Source organism: Poecilia reticulata, linkage group LG6 (assembly GCF_000633615.1).
Source record: "Poecilia reticulata strain Guanapo linkage group LG6, Guppy_female_1.0+MT, whole genome shotgun sequence".
NCBI lineage: Eukaryota > Metazoa > Chordata > Actinopteri > Cyprinodontiformes > Poeciliidae > Poecilia > Poecilia reticulata.
Window position 1 is genome coordinate 24,620,504 of NC_024336.1, and position 23,971 is coordinate 24,644,474.

Below are 23,971 nucleotides of genomic sequence, written 5' to 3' on the forward strand. Positions count from 1 at the left end.
TCTACAGCTCGATCTGACTCTTATGGGTATCTGTTTAGAGGAGGTTCTCTTTATTAACCGACAGATGATCTACACTGTCAAATGGGTGGAAAAAATAAATAGATGCACATAATGATGGAGGTGCATTGTACAGCCTCGCTCGTTGTGGACCATTATTTAAAGGCGTTTTTTTTTTTTTTTCCTAAAAGAAAATATCACAGCATCAGAAATGCTGTGGTAATTTTAAGCTATTTTAGAGCAAAAAACATCTATAATCACCGCTTGTCCAATGATGGAAGAATTGTTAATCTGCTCATAATGTCATGCCCTGTCCACCTTACATAATATCTGACATGAGCGCACTGGCTTGCGTCACTCTGTCATTGACAGCTTGTCAGCGCAATGTGGCCAAAACACACACATACACACACGCGCGCACGCACCCACGCACATGCACACTTCACATACAGACGCGAGAGCAATGTGTTTTCTCAAACTGTTTCACATGCTTTCTTTCCCAATGATGTATGTAAATGCACCAGTGGGAAAAATCTGCTCTGTATAAACACATCTGCACTTGAAGCCTTGATTTTAGACTTTGTGGTGCACATCTACTGTGAATCACAAGGCCATGAGAAAGTGATTTAATGGTCCAATCGAGTAATGGGTTAAGCTCTCGGCATTATGACGGTGGCCTGGGCAATGGGCCTGTAATGTAGGGGGGGATAATCTTAATCCTTCAGCGTTATGTCAGTTTTCCAGTGGTTCATTGGGAACTGCAAGGAGATTTAGACTACAAATTTCGCTCTGTTTGTAGCAGGCTGCAAGATTGTTACTTTTACCTTTTATCAGCAGAGCTCAATGCATTACCCAAAGTATATTCATGTAATGATTCATTCAACTGATGAGAGCAAAGTGACAGAATTTTAGAAAAGCATTCTGAAAAAATAGAGATGACAATTTGACAGATTACAGATCTGGTTTAAAACAATATAATCGGTGTAAAAAAAAATATTCCAGTTCATTTATTGTGGTATTTATGCATTTCTAGTTCTGTATTTTCTAAGATTTCATACATTTCAAAATGCATCTTAAATCCATGCTGCAAATATATGGCATGGCATGGTCTTCAGTACCAGCAGTACGGGTAAATGGCAACATGTCTTTGTGTAAGGGTCCTGCGGGGTTTCAAACAGATTATAATGAATCATTTGTGCTTTTACAAAATTTTCAAAACAAAGGCAATATTTATTAAGTGGACATTTTATTAGTGAACATTTGGAGATTTGTGAGTGAACATTTTAAAGTATTCTACACTTACATTTCAGCATGGCTGACATTACTGAAACACAAGTGTCTGTGGATGTGTTTTTTTTTTTAGAGATTATACATCCTCACTCTAAATCTGATACTGAGTTTTACTTTTTTCAGATTTTCCGTCATGCAATTAAAAAATGGCTCTCTTTCTCACAGTCTGAATGAATTCAGCCATGTCTTGACAGTCGTCTAAAATCTGATTTTCTTTTGAATATCATCTTACTTGAAGCGAATAAATATATGCATATATATATAGATTTTTTTGTTTTGTTTTGTTTTTTTTAAAATACATGCTGTCTAAGCGTATCACTGCTGCCACCAACTGTTTTGGAGGGGAACTGCTTGATCCGGAGGCGTGCACTGCTGAGCTACCACCCATGTAAAAACATCACTGACTTAGAAGAGGTAGCTGCTTCCAAGCTACCTCTTGGATACGTCTTGTTGTGTCTAAGTGTTTAGCCAATCACTTAGACACAACCAACCTGCACTTTTCTTCCCAGAGAAACTGTGTCCACACTGAAGATTGCAGTGGTGTGCAGCATTTATTGATCAAAAGTAAATGAACCTTGTGAGTGTCTAATCTGCTCATAATTCAGGGATGTGAAAATAGGAAATTGACAGGTGGCAGACTTAATATGTATTTGTTTGACTGTCCTGGTCTTTTATGGTGCACTGTACTGTTCTCAGACTGGCTCAGTCTAAAGGCTGTGAAAAAAGACAGCGAAGGGCACTGGGTGAACATGCAATGGCCTCACTGGCCCTTTTGTACATGTGCACTGAGTGACACGTCATCCCCTCGGACGGCCTGCTAGTGATGTGAGTCAGTGTCCTTGAGCCGCTCAGCCACAGACAAAGAACAAGCCTTAACATTCTGCATGACCGTCTTCTCTCTCTGCAGCGCTCTTTATTCTCAACACCCATGCCACTCTGCAAGGATGCTTGGGTTAGGTTGCTTCCCCGGCCCTCACAGCAATGTCTCGGGCGTTATTGTGCTGCGGTTGGGATTCAACACAATCTTGGCATCTCATCAGGTGTCTTTGAAGTGGCCTGCATGCAGAGAGGGCACTTCTCCGCACTGCGAGGAGCGGCAGTGCTGCTGGGATGGGCTGTAGCATGGCCGCTTGTGTTACTGTGCCTGGCTTTGATGTTGTAAACAGAGCGGCTGGCAGGGAGGGCGACGGGTAGAGAGGCAGGCAGGCAGGCGGGCGGGCACGGTGAATGGGATCAGCGGCACTGCAGCGGTCAAGCTCAAGTGAGCCAGCAGCTGCTTGATTCACACCGGGGGACGGCTAACTCCTCATTTTAGGTCAATAGATATTAACTACCATTTTGGGATGCATGAATGTTATTTGTTTGTTTTTTGTTGTTTAAGTTCTCACCTCCTAACCAAAGAAAGCAATAAGTATACGGAAAGACATTATTTTTATTATTATTAGACTAGAAGTTTGCATCAGCTGATCCATAGATGAGCCCCCTTTTTTTTTCCTTTACTGCCGAGTACACCCAGCATCTATGGGTTTGTGTGGGAGCAAAGTGAAAGAGCATAAGCTGGTGAGACTGGATGCACTTGGGCCCGTCCTGCAGCAGATAGGGCTTAACTAAACTACGCTCATGTGGATATATAATCTCCCCGGCCTGGCACCCCTGTGTCTGCACTCTCGCTGCTTTCACCTGATGTGGCACAGCCTCTGTCAGGCCTGACCGAGCGCCCAGCCAGCTCCGCTTCTTCAGGAGAGATGAAGGCATCTCGCAGCTCTGCTGTGGGGGTGGGGGGACGCAGGCAGCAGCCTAAGCCTGGAGCTATCAGAGGCTGGAGCTCGTAGCCAAAAGCATGTGGGTTGTGAACGGGGTGGGTGGAAGCTCGGCTTAACTTGGCATGACAGCCGTAGAAACGGCCCTGCACTGCCACCCAATGGCCAGAGACTGTCACTGCGGCCTTTTGGAGCAACATAACCACAGCTAGTCATAATTACAGCACGCTTCAGTTGTTGTGAGTGCATGTCAGAACAAATTATGTAAGTAATGAGGCTGAAAATGCTAAAGGAGTTGAAACACACTGCACAGCTAATGCTCATGCGGTGAGAACACAAAAACAAACAATAGAGTGCACTCATACAGAGATAGACCTAAATGAAATAACAAGCAACGGCGCACAGTAAGGAAAATATTAATTATAAATTAACCCTCTCTGTGAGGTTGTCGGAGCCCGCCTCCTGCCTGGGTTCCACTCTAATCCGGGCCAACGAGGTGCAGTGCCCTCTGTTGTATGGGAGAACCTCAAATCGCAGGAGGTGTTGTATGAAGGAGTATTAATCGTTCATGATCCACCTCTCCTTTTTGTTAATTTTCCTAAAATCTAGGCTAATTCCGAGTAAACATGGCTGGTCTTGTTGACTCCAGCAGTGCAAGGAGAGATCCCCTGAATGAACAGAGTGCAACTCCCGGGTTGGTGGATTAAAGGCTCTGTGTTAAGGGGCTCTCCCGGGCACGCCTCGGGGACGAGGACATTATCCACATGACACAATGCAGGCTCCAAGGCAGCTGATTAAATGGGCAGGGATCTCTGGATGAACTCCAACAAAAGTACTTTTAATGTGATCAAACCGGAATAAAGAGGCTGCTTGTTAAGGTGTGCAGGAGATATTTTAAGTCTTTTGTCTTTAGACGAGACCTGAGGCATTATAGCAGACAGTTGGGCCTGGTTTGAGGGAAGAGGCTGATGTAACACCCTGAAAATATGCCGCCTCCTTTTAAGAAGTATATTATATATCAAGCCTTGTTTGGGGGAATTGATCTGATACTTATCCGAGCACCGTAGAACAGAATGCCAATGTCAGTCGTATTTGTGTAGGACATTTAAAAAACAATACATTTTAAACAAAGTGGTTCACAAACTAAGCAAGCAAGATGCTAAAACAAATATAAAAAGATGTATCCAAAAATGTAAAAGAATAAAATGGAACGAAATTGCACTATGCTACATAATATCTTTGGTTTTCTGCTCTACTCTAATAAAACAATTTAAATAAAAAAAATTTAAAAAAGTTTTAAGAATATATTTAGTGAATAACTACTGAGCAAATAATTTGGGTAAGGTACTAAAAAGTCCAAACATCTTTTTCTTTTTTTTTCGGGCTGTGGAGAAACTGGTTGATCGACTGAGGTTCTCCAACAGGTGTATTAAAAAAACTAAAACCTAAAGATGCACTCAAAGAAACATATATACAAATATTCAAAAAGACTCCTTTTCAAAGCAGTATCATAATCTCATCCTGATATATTAGAAAAGTGCAGCTTTTAATTTATGTATATACCTATATATGCTATGACCAAAAATAAATAAGTAATTAAATTATTTTTTGTTTGTTTTGTTTGAAATTTTGATTGTGTTGGACCATACATAAAGAGAGCATTCCTCTTTTTACAATCTCTGTAATCAGGGTTCTTCAGCCTCAGTCCACCAGAGCCGCTCTTCTGCAACTTTTTAATATCATCCCCAGCATATCTGAATTCATTTGCTGAAAAAACTCATCATTGTGTCAAAAATATAACATATTAATCTATTGGTTCAGTTGTAGAATTGGTGAATTAATTAGCTGCAAGAATTAATGTAGATCTCTTCTGACTAAAGCACACAATTTAGCAAAGTACATGTTTATGTTTGTGATAGTAGGACAGGAATAGGCTTTCTTCCTGGCATGTCTCCCAAACAACCAGGTGTGAGATGCCCTCTAATGGTTGTTATGGAGACTTGATGACCCCAGTCTGCCATGTTATCCTACAGTTATCTCTCACTACATAAACATGGGTCTTCTTTCAGCCTTGGAGGCCAAAGGCTGAAAGGAATGGGTCTCTGTATGGTATCATATTTAAATATCAGGGAAATGGGAAGTTGTATATTACTAATTAGAAAATCTTTGAAGCCTTGATCTTTTTTTTTTTATGAATAATGTGTAAACTTAGTGATTTCAATAATTTTTACTTGGAGTTCCAAGAAATGTAGTGGGTACAAGAGCACTTTCTGCCCTGATGGGCAGTCTACATCGGTGGTTAAAAGCAACCAAAACATTACATCATGACAGAGAGCATCCTACGAGGATCTTTCCTCGATTCAGATCAGGTAGCTGGCTCTGCAGTGCACTGATGGAAATGACGCGACTGAGGAGGGCAACGAGATAGCGATATCCGAGGGTGTGTGTGGGGGGGGGGGACCTCGGAGGAAGGTAGCGGCGTGGTACTGGCGGCTGCTGCGGTGATAAAGCTGAGTCGTGTCTGTGTGTTCTGCCCGTTGAGCTGCAGGTTCGCTCCCGGAGCGAGGGCCGACGATGGATGAGGCCCATCCTCTCTGGGCTTTTGTCCTGCATCTCAGGCCTGTCAACAGTACAACGGCGCTGCCAAACTTAAACTGAAGCGTTTTTTTTTTTGTTTTTTTTTTCTCGTATAGCTCGCTCACACACAAACACATACAAATACACACAGTTTCTGCTTCATCTTGCACCGCGGGCATGTTATGATTCTTTATGGTTGCAGAGAATCATGCAACCACATGATTCTTTTTGGGGGAGCAACCCCCCCCCCCCCCCCCCCCCAAGATTTGCTCCCTGGGGGGTGGGGGGGTTATGGTTTTGAAATTTAAGAGCCTGCATGAAGTTGGGTTTTCCACCAGGGAATAGACCTCCTCATGTGGCTAAATGATCTTTTGTCATTGCACAAGGTTTATATTTGCACTTCTGTGGGGTATTAGGGTTTGTGGGCAGCCGGGTCTTTTCTTGATGTAAGTTGTGTTTTCGCGACAAATCGATGCCATGTTTGTACAGGCTGTTGTTGAGCACTTTAAAATTGGATCCTTCCCTTAAAAAACCAAATGCACACGCTCACACACACATACACACACACACACACACCCACACACACACGACTGCAGCTCTAAATATTCAGCTAATACTGTGTGGAAGTGAAGATTCAAAAGCCACTGGATGAGATGTTTTTAGAAGCACAGTGCTCTTTCATGTACCAACATGGATCCATGGTGAGAGGGTTGTACAGCAGCTTGTGACAGCAAAATGTTGATTTCTTTTTGCCCTTATTTATTTATTTCTTTCATTTTCTTTTCTTCTCCCCAGCTCAAATCGAAATAATTCCCTGCAAGATCTGTGGAGACAAATCATCAGGCATCCATTACGGCGTGATAACATGCGAAGGCTGTAAGGTAAGCATCAAGAGGAGTGAACCTGTTAGTGGGATGGGTTGTAAGCATGTGAAAGAGGGAGGGAAAAGACGGGGAGGAAAGGCTGAGGAGGTAAAGAAAGTTGCTTGTTTGGAAGAAGGGAAAAAAAAACATCTTAAAATGTTGCTGAAGTTTTACAGCGTTTTGGAGAGGGAGCGTGGTGTGTGTAAACACACAGAGCATGATCATTAAAGTGGTCAAGCACCACTGAGGACATCACAGAAAGGCACAATTAGTAGGACATAGTCATTCCTCTGCCTTTTCCCTCCCAGGGACATGTCTTTTTTTTTTTTTGCTGTTTTTTTTTCTTCTCCTTTTTCGCTTCTGCTGCTCTTCTTGAAATAGGATGATCAAAAGGAGAGTGCTTTGAATTATAGCAGATTGTTGGCTGTTTGCTACAGCGTGTTTCTCCCCATTGAAGCCACCTTTTGTACTGTTTCAAATACACCAGCCATTCACGGCGAAGGAAAATTTGTGCACAGAGTGTATTCCTGTCCCTCTTCGTGCTCGTCACCAAGCACATCATTAGCATTCCTCAGCCAGCCTCCACCTTTTGCTGTTTGCGCCGGTGTGTGTGTGTGTGTGTGTGTGTGTGTGCGTGATTGGGAGGGGGGGGGGGCAAAAGAGGCTCCTTTCAGCTCTTCTTCCCAGCGCCCCTCTCTCCCTGTCCCTCTCCCTCTCACTCACACACACACAGAGATCCTGGAAAGGATAAAACGCTAAAGAATAAACTGCTGAAATCTATCTTTAATGATTGCTAATTAGTCCACAGGCAGAAAGGCCTTTAATGGTACGTGCGAGTACAAAAGTTTGGACCATAAATCATTGCATTATTAAGGAGTGCTACTTGTCACTGGCAGTTTTACTCTGTTTCCATAATGGCTTCCATTATAAAGCAACTTGGCAGCTGTCAGCTGTTTTCTTGTAATTAAACAGCCAATGAGCAGCTAATTAAGACATATGTGTGTGGAGCAGTAGAGTGGGGCATGTTAATGATGTGCTGGAATCAATTCATTAAGTCAAAGGATGAGGAATCCAGTTGGTGTGCGTTTGCAATCCTTTAGCCTTGCACATGCCTGTGCTGCATTAATCAACACTAATAACGCCACTGAAGAGAAATGCCAGGCGTTGTTATCATGCGCTACGCAAAACACGCCGCCCTCGTGTTGTACACGCTGGTGGATATACAGCGCTCTTTAAATGCCAGCAAAGAAGTCAGGAAAATACCACCGCAGTAGTTTTTTTGTTGCATTTCAATTTGCAAGCAGTAAAATGAAAATATCACCACTGGGAGTACAGTACATCCCCGCCAGACTGCAATAAATCTTGTCAGCGCTAGAGCACAATGAAGACATAAAAATGATCCCCCTTCTGAGGTGCCAGAATGAGCGTTTGCGGCCGCGCAGGCCCGTTCCGCAAACCTAAGGCGTATTTTCCCGTGCCCCTCTCCCTGTGCAGGGCTTCTTCAGGAGGAGTCAGCAGAGCAATGCAGCGTACTCCTGCCCCCGTCAGAAAAACTGCTTGATCGACCGCACCAGCCGCAACCGCTGCCAGCACTGCAGGCTGCAGAAGTGCCTGGCAGTGGGAATGTCACGAGATGGTGAGTTGTTGTTGTTGTACGGGAGGGGAATCGACAGGTGGGTGCAACGGATGGCAGAGGTACCGAGAGACGAAGGGCTCACATTCAGGCACCTGTTTGTGTAAAATCTGCTCATGACGAAATTGGGGTCAGATGTTGTGAATTACAAATGAGTCGTTTTCTAAACTATAACTCTAGTATAAACTATATGTTTCTAAGCCTTTTATTTTATCTTTGTAACCTCAAGAGGCTGTTCTCTGATGGAGTTGTCCATGAGAGTTTGTTTTTTTACGCCTTTACAATCCTAACTCGTTGCAGCTATATTTATTTGAAGATTTTTAACAGTTTCCCTGATTTTAGATAGGGTAAGGTTTAGGTGAGTAACTGTATGATGATGTATTGAGATCAGTATACATCTGACTTTCTTGAATGGTCTGTCCTCTTTTCATTCCTCTTTCTAAGAAATATGAACCTCTGTGCCACTTCGTGTATAAACCTCATGTAAACAGGAAGTTGCATATTCCTCCTGATCATCTTAAAAAAGTGAAGCATAAATAAAATGAGTACATTTAATTTTGTTTTTTAGAACCATTCAGGCACACGGCAACAGTAATTATAAAAAATATAACAAATATTTCTAACATGTTTTTTCACCCTCCAACTAAATGTACTTGCATGGATGTAAGATCAGTTTTTTTTCTTGATTTTCAGTGTGTAATTATGTTTTAATGATTTGACACATCATTATTTGGGATATCAATAAGTGTGGAGTGCAGTGTTGATAAACACTGCAAGGCGGTGCCATTAGCTGTCCAGCTGTCCATAGAGAAATCATCGATTTGATTTGAGCATGTGGGAACATATCTTGATAATGTCCATTATGTGCCTGTGGTGGGAGAGCTGTTGCCTTAATAGAAACCTGTTTTCATAAAACAGGAAGTTGTTAGAGGGTGTTGTTATTGCCGCTGTAGCCGGGATGCAAAATTGGGAGCCCCTAGGTGGGCGTTTGTGTCTTTCTTTGTCAGGCAGGTCCAGACTAGACTGAGCTGAGGAGGCTCTGCTTGAACACAGCAGACGTGTGATGTGTTTTTCACTAAAGCACGATTTCACAGATTTGAAGTGAAAATCTTCAATGCGCTTGTACACTCGCAGACCCTGACCCATGCACATGCACATATATCGTCATGTATATGAAAGAACACAGAAGTAAGTGAGCACTGTTTGTACAGTTCATCTCTCATGCAGACACACTTGCACAGGTGTGTGTTTTGACTGAAAAAAGGTGACTCTGAACCTTATGCTAGCCTTTATGCTTACTTTCCTCCTTGTCCCGCTGCATATATTTATTTGCATAGATACCTACATAGTGAACACATAAACACACACACACATGCATATTGTGGCCTCCTGACTTAGAGTGTGCCCCATTACATCAGCCAGTTGTCCTGAACTATAGAGATTTACTTATTGTTTTATGTCAATATTTTATTGAACATTATTAGTTCTGAGGCGTCAGGATTGAAACATTTTATTTTTTTATATTTGACTTGCTGATCAAAGAAAAGTGGTCTGATTCTGATCTCTGGCCCAAGCGATTATTAGAGCATCTTTACAGCTTTCTAGATTTAGTTACCACAACAAAATATATGTGTAGAGTTAGAAAATTAACCTTATTTAATGATTCATAAATGCCTATCAGTAAACATTTTTCCAAATGATGTGTTTAAAATTCTACTCAAATAAATTTTATTTGTGTGGTTTATTTTTGTCTAGCATTTTAGTCCACTTTCACTTGATTTTCAAATATTTTTTGTCCTTTTTGCACCAGCGGTGAAGTTTGGCCGCATGTCAAAGAAGCAGCGAGATAGCCTGTACGCTGAGGTCCAGAAGCACCGGCTGCAGCAGCAGCAGCGAGACCACCAACAGCAGCCCGGAGAGGCAGAGCCGCTCACACCCAGCTACGGCCTCTCAGCCAACGGCCTAACGGAGCTACACGATGACCTCAGCGGCTACATGGACGGCCACACTCCTGATGGCAGCAAGCCCGACTCGGCGGTCAGCAGCTTCTACCTAGACATCCAGCCGTCCCCTGACCAGTCGGGCTTAGACATCAACGGCATCAAGCCGGAGCCCATCTGCGACTTTGCCCCCGGCTCTGGCTTCTTTCCCTACTGCTCCTTCACCAACGGCGAGACCTCCCCCACCGTTTCCATGGCTGAACTAGGTAAGGAGCAGGCGAAAGGAAGGAGGAGGTTAAAGGAGAGACAGTGAAACGAAGGAGGGGGGTAGAACAACTCAACCGTGGGGCAAACGACACAAAGGTTGCTTAAAATAGCAGGAGGTTGGAGACTCATCTCCAGCACTCATTAAAAGAGCCTCTTTTTTTTGTAATTAGTTTCCATTAATTAGGGCCAATCGGGATCCAGCAGGGCAGGCGTCTGGGGAAATCATTTTTTTAGGCTCCCTTGTGCCTCGGAACTCCTTTTAACAGATGTTTTCAAAACCATTTAAATTCTTATACTCGATATTTCTCTGAGAAAAAAAAAAATGTGACCTTTGTTTCAGTGAGTAACGTGGCGCCCCTCCCCCTCCCTTTTCCATGCATTTGTGTCATAACTAGATTGGCTTCGCCTCAACCTTAAGCTGTGAGCTTCCTGCAGGCAGTATAAGGAAATGTCAACAAGCTTCCCCCCCTTCCCCCATCCAAAAAAAAAAAGCCCACGTGTATTCACCCCCCCTCCTATCCTTCGTTCTTCATCAGAGCTCAGTAAATAAATCTTCTTTTCCTGTGGCATATCTCATCAGTGAGCAGTGAGGTCTTCACTTTCACATAGCTCTGTCTGTGTGTAACACCCAGATCTTAGCTGAAATCGTCTGGGTTGGTCATGATGATGATGATGATGATTGTCTTCCAGAGCACCTCGCCCAGAACATCTCAAAGTCACACATGGAGACATGTCAGTACCTGAGAGAGGAGCTGCAGCAGATGACCTGGCAGGCTTTCCTTCAGGAAGAGGTGGAGAGCTACCAGAGCAAGGTGAGGCGTCCGTCCGGCTCGGTGCCGCGCTTTTCTGTAGCAGCTGCGGCTATTATCAAAACCATTGTTTTACGGCAGATAACCCATTCTCTGTCCTATCTCGTTCCTCAGCCCCGGGAAGTCATGTGGCAGCTGTGTGCTATCAAAATAACAGAGGCCATTCAGTATGTGGTGGAGTTTGCCAAGCGCATCGACGGCTTCATGGAGCTGTGTCAGAACGATCAGATAGTGCTGCTGAAAGCAGGTATGACAGCCTGTCAACATGGCCTGCTGCCGTCAAACTCACCTCGGCTCACCTCCGCCAGCCCCGCTCCGCCGTTGTCACGGGGGTGTAGCTGACCTGACTGCACAAAGCTCCTCTTCTTCACACGCGCAGACAGTGTCACAGACAGGAGAACCCCACCCCAGCCTGCCTCTGCCTCTTTCTCCGTTCGCCCTGTTCGCTGCATGCACAGCAGAGGCGGACGCTGCGTTAGATAAGTCATCCGTTCCAGAGTTCTGATAAAACCCATCAGTCTAGCTGCCGATATTTATTTTATTTTATTTTATTTTTTTGCCTGCTTTTTTCCCCCAGAAATGTAGGCTGTCTCTTCGAGCTGCTCTGATAAAGTCCCCTGTATTTATGCAGCTGCACAGTGCCATCCACACTTATTCGAACCCCTGGAAAAGACGAGTAAAAAGCCTTAAAATAAATTCCTCTTAATCTCCTTCTGCTGACAGGACAGCACTGCTCCAACTTTCTCACAAAGTTGGAGCAAACCGAGAGAAATCCATTTCTCTTTGCTTGGTCTCCCTACATCCTCCAGAGTCCTCTCTTATGCTCTCTTTTCTCAAGCTTACCTCACAGGATTTAGTTTTCTGAACTGAAATAGCCATGCAGTAGGGTAGTTATTGTTTCTGGTGAAAATTTTCTGAAGATTTTTTAAAAAAACGTGGTTGCCCCTCCAGATTTGTTGTCTGAGTTCTAGTTATAAAAGTTTTTCATTATTTCCTTGAGTGTAGCTTTAGATACATTTAGGCAGCTAGCTGTTGTCTTGACAGTGCTTTCTGGTTTATGAAGATAAACACACATCAGCCTTTTCCTGAATGTTGTGTTCTTTATTCTTTCCCGTTTTGAACAGTTAATAAGAAAAGCGGGCCACTGTTCTTAGCCACTGTTTCCATGTTACCCCAAGAAAACACAAATTTAAGGATTCTTCAAGAGAAAACCTTAGACATTCTGAAAACTATAAAAATGTTTTGGTTACATGTATTTCAAAAGAACTACTAGAGATATTGTGTAGCATCAGTGATTTTTATTTTTGCTTTTCTCTCTGTGTAAATGTACTAAGATGTATTTTCTGAAATTGTCAGTGTGCAAGGCTGTTGCAGCAATGCAAGATACATTTACTCAAGGCTTTTTACACTTTGTTTTTCAGCTGTGTCAATAAGAAGTATAGTTGCGTACTTCTTTCCTCTGTGTTCTCTCCCGTCAAGTTGTGCAGATTGCACCATCTAATAAATAGCTTTGCAGCTTTAAAAAAAAGTATCTGAACGAAAGAGTGGTGTCTCTACCTATTTTCGTCAAATTTGACTCTCTGGATAGAATAGCCTTCTATCGATGATGTTTTCATCTGCGGAGGCAGTTTTTATTCTCATCTGCCAGCGGGCGCATTTCAAAGCGGTTGTTTCCTTGTATTTCGGAAGATTAGCACAAAGCATAATCGTGTGTTTTGCACCTCTGCCTGATGTTACGGGAAGAGAAAAAAAAGAAGAAAATCTTCAGCATCTTGTTGCTGTCTGTCTCTGCAGGCTCTCTGGAAGTTGTGTTTGTCAGAATGTGCCGTGCCTTTGACTCGCAAAACAACACAGTCTATTTCGATGGAAAATACGCTGGACCTGATGTGTTCAAGTCATTAGGTAAGTGGAGTGGGTGTACAGTCGGGCAGGCGTGGGCGCCTGCTTGCTGTGTTTGTGTATCTAGATTGTTTCTTTACTGTGTCTTCTTCCTGTCCTTGGTGTAACAGCCAAAATTAGAGTCGGCTGCTGTTCTTTTTCTCAACGCTGAAGGCCTGGAAGCAAACACTGAGCTCCTTATCCCTTCCTCACCTGGCATTTCTGTCTCTTCAGCGGTTATTTATGGTACAACAGAGATGTTACCGAGGCGCCGCTGCATATGGCTCCTGTAACTCTGGAATAAATAAAGCCAGACGGGGCGTCTTTGGGGAGAGTGCTATCAAAACTATTGCCGGTAGTCTGACATGAAACGTCTCAGGCAAAAAAAAAAGCAAATAGCAGTCATGTTTGACTGTCATATTTTACTGTGATATTCCAACATGGATTTTCTTGTTTCAAGGTAGCTTTTTGACAGAAAAAAATGTAAATGCATCCCACAGTGATTTTGAGGATGCACATTCCTGTTTCTTTGTGTTTGTTTATCACTCTGTTTATGCATTAGTGAAAGTCCCTCTAACAGATAGCAGGGGACGGGCGGCGGAGGGCGGGAGAGTGATGGGCTTTCAGAGCAGCGGTGGCATGTGCCTATCTCTGTACGTCCCTAATAATTGATTTAACTAAAAGCCTCAATAGTGACCTCATTTTAGCTTGCATAACACCGCCCAACTGCCAAAAGTGACTCATCTGGGAGGCAAAACTCAGTGAAAGCATTGCCTGTTCTGCTTAAGACGCTCCCATGTGCTGTCAGCACGCTGCTCTTTTTTATCCTCTCCCCTTCCTCTCCCCTCCCTGTGTGCCTCTCTCCCAATAAAGATCAAGAGTGAATGTTGTTCTTTGGTCTTCCCCATCCTAAACCCCTTCTCCTTCTCTCTCTCTTTCTCTCTCTCATTTTCTCTCTCTCCCTCTCTCTCTCCATGTCCTTTGCTGTGGCAGGCTGTGACGACTTGATCAGCTCCGTCTTCGAGTTTGGGAAAAACTTGTGTTCTATGCACCTGTCTGAGGATGAGATCGCCCTGTTCTCTGCTTTTGTGTTGATGTCTGCTGGTAGGTGTCAGTCACAGCAACAAACAGGGGGGAGAGGGGAGGGAGCAGCAGTCACACTCACCTACTCACCATAACAATATACACTGCCTTGCAAAAGTAGTCATACCCCTTGAACCTTATTTCATTTGATTACATTTTAATGTGCATTTTATTAGGATATTATGCGATAGGCCGATGCAAAGTTGCATAAATTTTAAAAGAAAACGAAACTAAAATAGTCACATGCATACATAGTCAGCCCCTCTTACTCTGATACCCTTAAATAAAGTCAAGTGTGATCCTTAAGAGTAAAATAGAATAGAATCATCCTTTATTGTAAGGGAAATTTTAGGTCTGACAGCAACATTAAGTTCACAGAAAAAGTTTTTAAAGCGTTAAAACAATATAGGAAAAGTCATCTAGTTAATCGAAGCAGGTTCATGTGCTAGAACGGTACAGTCCAAAACCAAATTCAGTTGGGAATCTGTGGCAGGTCTTAGAAAAATGCTACTGAAATGCTCTTCATTCAGTCTAAAGCAACTTGAGCTATTTTGCACAGAGCAGTGGGTAACAAACTTCAACAAAGCTGGTAAAAACATAATTCAAAACTCTTAGAGCAGCATATTGCAGCCAGTTAGATTTTTACTAACCCAGTTAGTAAAAATCTAACTGGGTTAAATCGACTACACACCACACTTTTCAGATTTGTAATTGTCAAAAAATTAAAAATAAATGCAGGATGTATTTGTTTTTAAATTAAGATTTATAATTGTAACATGGCAATCAGGTTTTATGTATATTTTTTTACAAAACACCGTACCGCAACCACTTTTATGCTAGCTTACATGCAAAGAAGTTTGCTAATAAATGAAGCAGTGACATGTATTCCTCCAGACCGATCCTGGCTTCAGGAGAAGGTGAAAGTGGAAAAACTCCAGCAGAAGATCCAACTGGCCCTTCAACATGTTCTGCAGAAGAACCACAGAGAGGATGGCATTCTTACAAAGGTCAGTCGCAACACATCACGCCATTCATCCTGAGAAGTCAAATCTTTTTACAAGTTCCTTTTTTTTCCCAGAGAAAAGAGGAAATTTGTCAACTGTATTTTCTTCCTAATATAAAGTGTCACAGAGTCTCAATATTTACAAGTCTTTTTGCCCCGTGTGGGACAGAAAGCACTGTAGGGAGGACTGTTTTCGTCTTTTTTTTTCTTTTTTCTCTTCACTACAATTGCTCCATGTCCTTGCCTCGTCGTGAATCTAAACAGCCTGTCTCCTCTCTCTCTCTCTCCCCACAGTTGATATGCAAAGTGTCGACACTGCGAGCGCTGTGCAGTAGGCATACAGAGAAGCTCACGGCTTTCAAAGCAATATACCCAGACATTGTGCGTGCCCACTTCCCCCCCTTATATAAGGAGCTGTTCGGATCAGACTTTGAGCAGTCCATGCCCGTCGATGGGTAACGGGCGCGACCCCCTCCCCCCCTCCAGGTGCCGCCGCGCCCACTGTTTGAGGGGGAGGGGAGCTGGGGGGGACGTGGAGGCGGAATCTGAGACACTTTACTGGTGCCCTGCACAAAACCGGAGCGGACAGATGGCACGCTGTTCAACTTTTTTTTCCCTCTTGTTTTTTTGGGTTTTTTTTTTTTTGTTCTTTTTTTTTGCAGTTGAGGGGGGAGGGTATTGGGGAGCTGATTGTCAAGGTTTACTATGTTGAATTTAAGTCTCAGAGGAAGACGCAACAGAACCCCAGCGGGACATGAAGAGGAGATGGGAACAAATGATTTCTGTTTGGCTGAACTTGGCCTTCCTATGCACTTTTTTGAAGAAGAAGAAAGAAAAAAAAATTACCAGTGTTCTTTGCTTTTATCATGATGTGGGAGAAAAAAGTATAAACACTTAAAAGATGACCACATCAGTATTATCTTCCAGATTTGCACTCCTTCAACAAGTTTTAGTATTTTCTCAGTCAAATCTTTGTAATGTCTAATTTTCAGAATTTTAGTTGTGTAAGAAATGTGCACACTTTGGTCAAGTTCAGCCATTTTTTTCCTCCTTTTTGTTTCTGTTTTTGTTTAAGAAGCAGCGCTCGAAATGAAAACTCACAGCAACTTTCTGGGAGGTTTCCGTCGGCATGGTGATGCAATCGGCGCCTCTTTAAGGACAATCGTTTAAAAAGGAAAAAAAAAAAAAGAAACCTAGAATTCTGGTAATTCTTATAAAAACGCAATGATTTTAGCTGTCAAGGACTCCATCCACCATTGTTGCATAGTGAAAATCATGTAAGGCCATCTGCTATTAATCCTTCTCTGGACAGGTGCCCTGAAGAAGCCCGGGGCACCGACGCAATGAAAAGGCTCCATTCCACCTGTTTTATAATGTACTACAGGGTATATGGTCATAAGTACTTACTATACAGAAAAAAAAATAATGTTTATAGAATCTATTTTAAATAACATTGTATGATATTAGTAGTTAGACCATTCTTAATTGTTGAATTGATAAGGCACTTTTATTTACACCTTTGTTTAATTTAAGACTTGTATATTTACCTAGTGATGTGTTGCATGTGCACAAGAAGTACAAGCTGAATCATGAACACAAAGGTTACTTTTGGGAGCTACAAATGTTTATTTGGCCTGGAAGTGTTCGAAGGGGGGTGGTTCTGTTAGGCTGGCCAATGCTGCTGCTGGACGCCGATCAACGAGGCATGGATTAGGAGGCAAGCTAAAGACACTCCTTTATTTATTTATTTATTTCTGCAGCAGCTACAACTGCATTCTCACCTAAATAACATGTTCTGAATATTAGTTATCGCCTCTGAATGCGATTAAATTTCGAAACCTTTTGGGTTGCAGAAGTTTGCAGATAAATTCTAATTTGACAGACTTCACGGATATTGTAAAACTGACATAAATTTATATGTGTTTTTTGCAATATGGTCAAAGTGGAGAAAACGCATTGAGATTATAATCCAACTGTTCCACCTAGTGGAAAGTAAAAATAAGACAAGCAGACATGGCAGAGGTGCACTTACTCCCCTTAAAGCACTCCTGGAGTGCACTGCAAATATAATTCGTACCCCCTGAACTTACTTTACACAACATTTTGTCATGTAACAATCTTCTGATGCAATCGTGAATCTATTTTACGTGGTAAGCCAACACAACATTCAAATAATTGTGAAGAGTGAGGAAAGTGTGCAAGTTTTTTAAACAAAGACTAAGAAGTGTGGTGTTCAGCTTCCTCATCCCTCACTTGAAATCTCAGTTGGAATAGGTCTGCACTTTGACTGGACCATTTTATCACTTGGAATATGCTGCCCTGCTGGATGGTTTGAAGTCTTCAGCAGCCTCTCACATGTTTTATTTCAGCATTGGCCTGAATTTAGCTCCAGCCATCTTCCCATTTATTCTGGCCTGCCGTCTGCTACCCAGAAAAACATGCCCACAGAATTATGTTGCCACCACCATGCTGGGAAGGTGTGCTCAGTGTGATGTATAGAGTTAGTTCTGGGCATCAATTAGTTTTTGTAACTTTGTCTTTAGGTGTGAAATTTGATAGCTTTCTTTCAACAACAGCTTTTATCCTGCCACACTTCCATAAAGATAAACAACTTTAGGCCTGGCCAGTCTGATATAATATGTTGTCTTCTCTAAAAATAACATCTATAACCTTTGACTTAGATTATTTAGGCAATTTGATTTTATTTCATTGTATTAGAAGAAAGGAATTCGATGCAAAAGCATTCAGATTATTCTTTGTATAAAAGTTTAAAGGGTTCACTGCAATATTGATGGTCTACCACATAAAATGCTAATAAAACACATTGAAGTTGTTTTTTACTACAACCTGACAAAAACAGAGTTCCAGGGGTATGACGCTCAGTCAAATGTTTTGTTTTTCTTATATAAAATGAGTGACTTTTTGCCTTCTTACCATTGCCTCAGCTTGGCAGCACCTTAACAGAACACAGAAGAAAACAGCTAAGAGAAAGTGAATATTCAAAGCCTTGTCTGGTCGTAAAGCTTCTATTTTTGTAACTCGTTTTGGTTTTAACAAACCCATGAAAGAGGACGAGGGAGAAGGGAAAAAAAAGATGTCAGGTAGCACTTAACTGTATCCCTGCAATAATTAAGACTCGTTGTTGTTTGTACGATTAGGAGAGGGAAGTATATTTTAAAAAAACAAACAAAACAGAAAAACGGTAGGACAAGTGCTATTTTCAGAACGCTTTGTTGTTGTGCTTCTGTTTTTGTTGAGTGTGTCTTTCTTGTCAGTGTGGTGATAAAAAGTGTTAAAAAAAAAACCTGAAAAAAAAAAAACCCTGGATGTGCCAAACTGTAGTTGTTGCTTCCGCTTTCCAGTCTACTTGCTCAAAATGTAGAATGGATTCTGAAGACATTCCAGCAATCTCGGTAGCAACTCCTTAAATATCTTAAAAGAAAAAATATCCCTTTAGAAAACCCAGCAAAGCGTGTTGATACGTTTGTCACTAACTGTAAAACAGGATCAAGTTTTGTTTCTTTAGTTTTCCGTTTGTACACTATCATTCCTCTGCAGTGCAATTTGCACAAGACTTTAATGCCTTGTGCTGTCACCCCTCAGGGAAGAATAGTTTTTTGTTTTTTTTGTTTGTTTTTTTTATTCGCCTTTCTGTTTGAGAGGACTTTTGTTTGTATTCATCATGTTTAGTTGAGTGAATATTGTTTGTTTGTTTCAGGGACGTTTCCATAAGAGGCGATTAAAATTAGAATTTAAAAATTAATCACTGAGTTCACATTTCAAGATACAGTTGAAACCAGATGTATATTTACACTTTGTTAAAAAGATACAACCATGTTTTTTTCTCATTATCTGTCTTTATATCAAACTAAACTGCCTGTTTTGAAATCAATTGCAATTGCCCTTTTTTGTTTTCCTAAGGATCAGAATAATAAGAGAGGCATCCAGTGGTTTAATTGAGGTTTAATTAAATTAAAAATCACGTTTTTAGCCATGACGACCTGTCTTTTATTTTGAGAAAAGAAGGGAAGCTTAAAAGTCTCAGAAACCTCATCCCAACTGGAAAATACAGTAGTGGCAACGTCATGTTGTATTGGTGCACGCAGGACAGCTGCACTTTAAAAATATAGTTTCCCATTATGTGGAAATATTAAAACATCTCAAGACATCAGTCTTTCAAATGGACAATGACTTAAAGTATGCCACTTATTTAGTTGCAAAGTGGCTCAAGAATAATAGCCAACGTTTTGAGGTTGACATCACAAAGTTCTGATCGCTAAGCTAAAAAGGTTTTGTGTGAGCAAGGCTGCCAGCAAACCTCATCACTTCTGTCAGGAGGAATGGGCCGAAATTCCAGTAAACTATTGTGAAACGTTTATACAAAGGAAAGGAAAATGACCTAAGTTTTCCATCTTCAAACCAAATATTAGGAACATGTCTTTAAGGATTTTTCTTTAACTTCTCTTTCATTACCCTGACATTGAACAAACGGAAATACTTTTAGTAATCCTAACCTAACTGACCTAAAATAGAGTCTGGTCAGACAATGAGAGAAAAAAAAATGTCTTTTTTTATAAGTAGTATGTAAATATTTGGTTTTAACTGTATGGAGCTTTCAACCAAGAAATCAAAACAATGATCTTATCACTTTTGCAATCTACAGTTTTTCAGCACAAAACATTTTTTTCTATCGGAAAAGAAAAAAAGAGTTGATTTCAGATGGTGTCATCAGGGTCTTTACAAATGATTACCCTCTTTGTTAGAAAAACCAAAATATTCTTATGCAATACTGAATCGGTTGTGTTTGGGTTGTAGTAGATCTGCTGTACCTGTTCTTATGTTCCAATTCTCTTTGGATATTATGCACAAGCCCTCTATATGACTAGTTAACCTCAGTCTCTGAGCAAAACAGCCCCTCCCGCCCCCAGTCTGGAGCACTGCTAGACAATCCAGGTTTGTGAAAGATGTCTGTGGCCCCCGATCAGAACAGCACATAGAAAGGATGCGGTGTGAATGCTCAGGGAGGTGGAGTGGGAAGGCCTGAGGCTTACCTCGATTGGCCAGGTTTTTAACGTAGCACACTGAACTTTGCAGTTCCTACTATGGGAAATTTTTTATTTTTTAAAAGCGATTTGGCTGCTTTCCTTTGAAATGATTTGTTTTCGACACATTTTCTAGTTGCATAACTACCAAGTATTTTTCTCTCACACAGCTACGGTCTGCCACTCTCAAAGCGCAAAAAGGTGAGCCTGCTTAGTGGCTCTATGTGATGCATTCTACAAAATATTATGAGCAATATGCCTTGTGTTGAAATTACGGGTCTCTACATTGCAGTTATCTGCCTTTTTTTTTATTAATTCTATCCATCCAGTATGTTTACACTTTGTACCAAGAAGTAATAATAATCCCTTCAGTTTCTTTTTCCTCTTCATATGTGCTTGTGTGGTTGTGATAGGAGAAAAGAAAACAGTCATCAAACACACTATTACTTTGGTACAACTATGAACTGCAGATTAAAATATTATGTCTTGTTTCAGTGGCGGTTTTTGATAGTGGCCATATAAGCAGTTGCCCAGGGTGGCATTTCAAAGGGGTCGCACAACCACTAGATATAAATGTAAATGCACTGTATTGTATCCCATCCCAGAGTCTCAGTTAAGTTCTTGCATTTTAATTGGTGGGGTTGTGGGCACCAGAGAGAGTCATTGGCCCATGACACCATGAATGCAAGAACCGCCACTGTTCCTTTTTGCTCTTTCTCCCCTCCCCCAAGTTTATGTGTACTATTTAGTCTCTGTGTAGTATACAGTAAAAATGTGTTGTTCCTTCTGTCTCTGCTATGTTGTCTGTTTGTAAAAAGCAATAGTCTCTGTATGTGTGTGTGCGTGTGTGTGTGTGTGTGTATGTGTTTTGTTCTTACAGTGTGTGACTAAAATAAAAAATAAAAAAACCCAGACAAGGCTTTAATAATTGCAGAGGAACAGGGTTATGTGAATAAGGACATTTTGGTTTTAATTTTAAAGAATTTAAATAAAGGACAAAGGTTTGGAAATGCTGAGCTGGATCCATCCATATTAAATATAAGTTTTTTGTTTTTTGTTTTTATTTTTTTAAAAATTAGAAAAAAGAGAAGCATAACATAACGCCTTCAGCAATTCAGCAATGTGCAACAATTCTGCGGGGTTAACAAAGAGCAGTACCACATTTCCAAAAACATGCTTTTCCTTCTGTATTGGTCAGGTCGGCTCATATTGGGGGGTAAGAGAAAAAAATCCTTTCTTTTTTAACAAAATGCCAGAGCTTGGAGACCTCTGTGGCCGCAGATTGTTAAAGCTGGCGTTATGTCACGCTCAAAAGCTGCCAGCATGTGCTGTAGCCCAGAATTTTGAATCTGTCATTGCATTTTTATTAAACTCATCTTCCAAAGCACAGGTGATAGGAATTTTAAGATTAAAATTACGTTTAAGGACAATAGCTTAAAGAGCAAAAAAAAAAAAAAGATAAAAGACGCAACCTTTAGCCATAATTGAATGTCAAGCAATAATATATGTTGGTGTATTATTTCTCATTCTTTTGTGCATCTGCATGTAAATACACCCTTTTATTTATCACAATTCTTTTTCTTTTTTTTTTTTTTTTGTGTGTCGATTTTTGTGGACGTCTCATTTGTATATTCGATCAGTTCGGTTCCCAGGTGGAGAACGTAGAACTTGACATGGCCTGTATTACTGTATGTGTTCCTTTTTCTCACTCTCTCCCTCATTCTTGGCTGTTTTTATTCATCATATTTAATATTATTATTCTTATGGATCACATGTATAAAGGTAGCTTTGTAACTTCTGTCTGTATAGGTAAGAGGAAAATACTGCTACTAAGGCCTACCCAGTGAAAATATTTATCTGTTTATCGATTGCATCATATTGTACGATGAAGCTGTTTCTACTTTGCTTCCCTCCTTTAGGATTAGTTTGATAGAGATAGGGGTGTGCTGACATTTATTTTGTGTTGCCCTAACGTGTGGTGCTAGGTAAGTTAATTTTGTGAACCAAGTATTGATTCCTAAGCCTGGCCACCCTATTAGTTCAATAATTTTATTGCCTATTAATGTATTATTGATATTAGAACTCAACGAATTATAATGATGATAATAAAAATGATAGTGGTAAAAGAGAAAAAGAAGTACCCAGACAGTACCTGTATCAGTGTGCTAGCTCTGGCATATTGCACTTATTTCCTTCTGGCTTATAGCAAAACTAGAATCTGCTCATTTTAAAAACTATTTAAGGTTGCTTTTCTGGATTTTTTGTGGAGAAATCCTGATTTTCAAACTGAAACAGCAGTATTTTTTTTTTCTTTTCTCTTTCCCAATTGTAAGAAAAACCACTCACTGAGGCTGTAGCTCGTCAGGTCTTTAAGAAGTTAACTATTTTACCTCGTGTGTCTGCATCGTCCCTTACTTGACGTGGGATTGTGGTGCTCGGGTTTCTGTATGTTTCAATGGCCCTGAAAGGGTATTCAGACCAGTGACATATATTTTTTATTATTATTATTATTATTATTACTGCCTCACATAAAGTGTTTAAAAACCTGACATGAAAGGATTTGCCATCTGATGACAAAGTCGACATTTTTTCTCTTCTCTGTAGCAAAATCACTAAGAAAATGCTCGCAATAATAAGCAAAGTATCACACTGAGTGCCTCTCGGTGTAAAGAAATGCATACATGGTTTTGATTGTCCTTTTTTTATTTTCCAAACGTGTACTGATGTGACAATGTATTTTTTACATAAGGAGAAAATCTCACCCTCACTTGCTTAAAAATTTTCTTTTTTTTTTTCTTCATGTGTTTTGACATGTTTTGGTGCATTATGTTGAAAGGGTTTTATGTATAGATGTCATCCCTCTCACCTTGATTTCAGAAGGTCTTGGAAGTTTGTTTTTATATTGATCTCAAATGGTCAATAAAAGCTTGCAGATAAGTTATTACCCGAAATGATGACTTGCACATTTTCTTTTTTTCTTTGATTTTTTGATTTTTTATTTTTTTCTATAATTTGACATTTCTACTTTTTCTGCTTGTGGTGTAATCTTTTTTCATCACTGCAAACAGAAGATTTGCTAATACATTGTAAATTCTGTATTAGTACGTATTTGTAAAACAAGCGTACAGCACATCTGGTTCCTTTTAATGTTCTATGTTCATTGTGAGCTGAGTCGATTTGGGTTAACTCCACACATGAAGGTTGGGTGGAGCGGGGTTCGATGTTTCTTTTCCTTGCAAAGCAATTAAAAAAAAAACTTTAAAAAAAAAAAAAACATTGAAAAGGCCCAAACTAGTGTGTGTTTGACACAGATTTCTAAGTCACACATTTGCTACTGATCTTAAATGGCGACGGTTGATCATGAACCTTTTTATCCAGCTCTTTTGAACTCTCTTTAGCAGGTAGTCTAATTCACAAATGTAGTTTTGCTCCTTCTTGTCTGATTCTTAAATATGAAAATAAGTATTTTGATTCATTTTGTAAATACATCTGTAAAGAAGAATAAGAAATTTAATGTTGTCTTTTAAATACTTTTCATTCTAATATGAATGTTGTTATATTGTACTTAGAAACTGTACCTTTAATATTACCTTTATTAAAAGTGCATTGGACACATCGATTTTAGATGTGCTTTATGTGCTGTTATCCCATAATAAAATTTACCGCTTGTAATGGGCTTCGTTTTTCTCTGATTGTTCATCTGTCTCACTTTGCCTGCCCTTCATTCTGCTCACATAAAAAATTAAATCAGCCTAAAGATTTCTACCACCATCTACAATAACACATGACACTTACTTTTCAGTCCCAGACACTTTTTGAATTTCCATGA

At 40.6% G+C, this 23,971-nt stretch overlaps 1 protein-coding gene across 2 annotated transcripts in view; it reads left to right on the plus strand.

Annotated features, from left to right (window-relative positions):
* The window catches only part of roraa (RAR-related orphan receptor A, paralog a), a 210,819-nt gene extending 187,001 nt beyond the window's left edge, over nt 1-23,818 (plus strand). For both annotated transcript variants that reach the window (XM_008412275.2, XM_008412276.2), the window contains 9 exons: nt 6,420-6,505; nt 7,982-8,123; nt 9,931-10,326; nt 11,018-11,139; nt 11,251-11,383; nt 12,931-13,038; nt 14,008-14,118; nt 14,992-15,104; nt 15,395-23,818. In XM_008412275.2, coding sequence (XP_008410497.1) covers nt 6,420-6,505; nt 7,982-8,123; nt 9,931-10,326; nt 11,018-11,139; nt 11,251-11,383; nt 12,931-13,038; nt 14,008-14,118; nt 14,992-15,104; nt 15,395-15,559 — 1,376 coding nt within the window. In that variant the 3' untranslated portion in view covers nt 15,560-23,818. The remainder of the gene's footprint in view (nt 1-6,419; nt 6,506-7,981; nt 8,124-9,930; nt 10,327-11,017; nt 11,140-11,250; nt 11,384-12,930; nt 13,039-14,007; nt 14,119-14,991; nt 15,105-15,394) is intronic.
* Nucleotides 23,819-23,971: the final 153 nt, after the last annotated feature.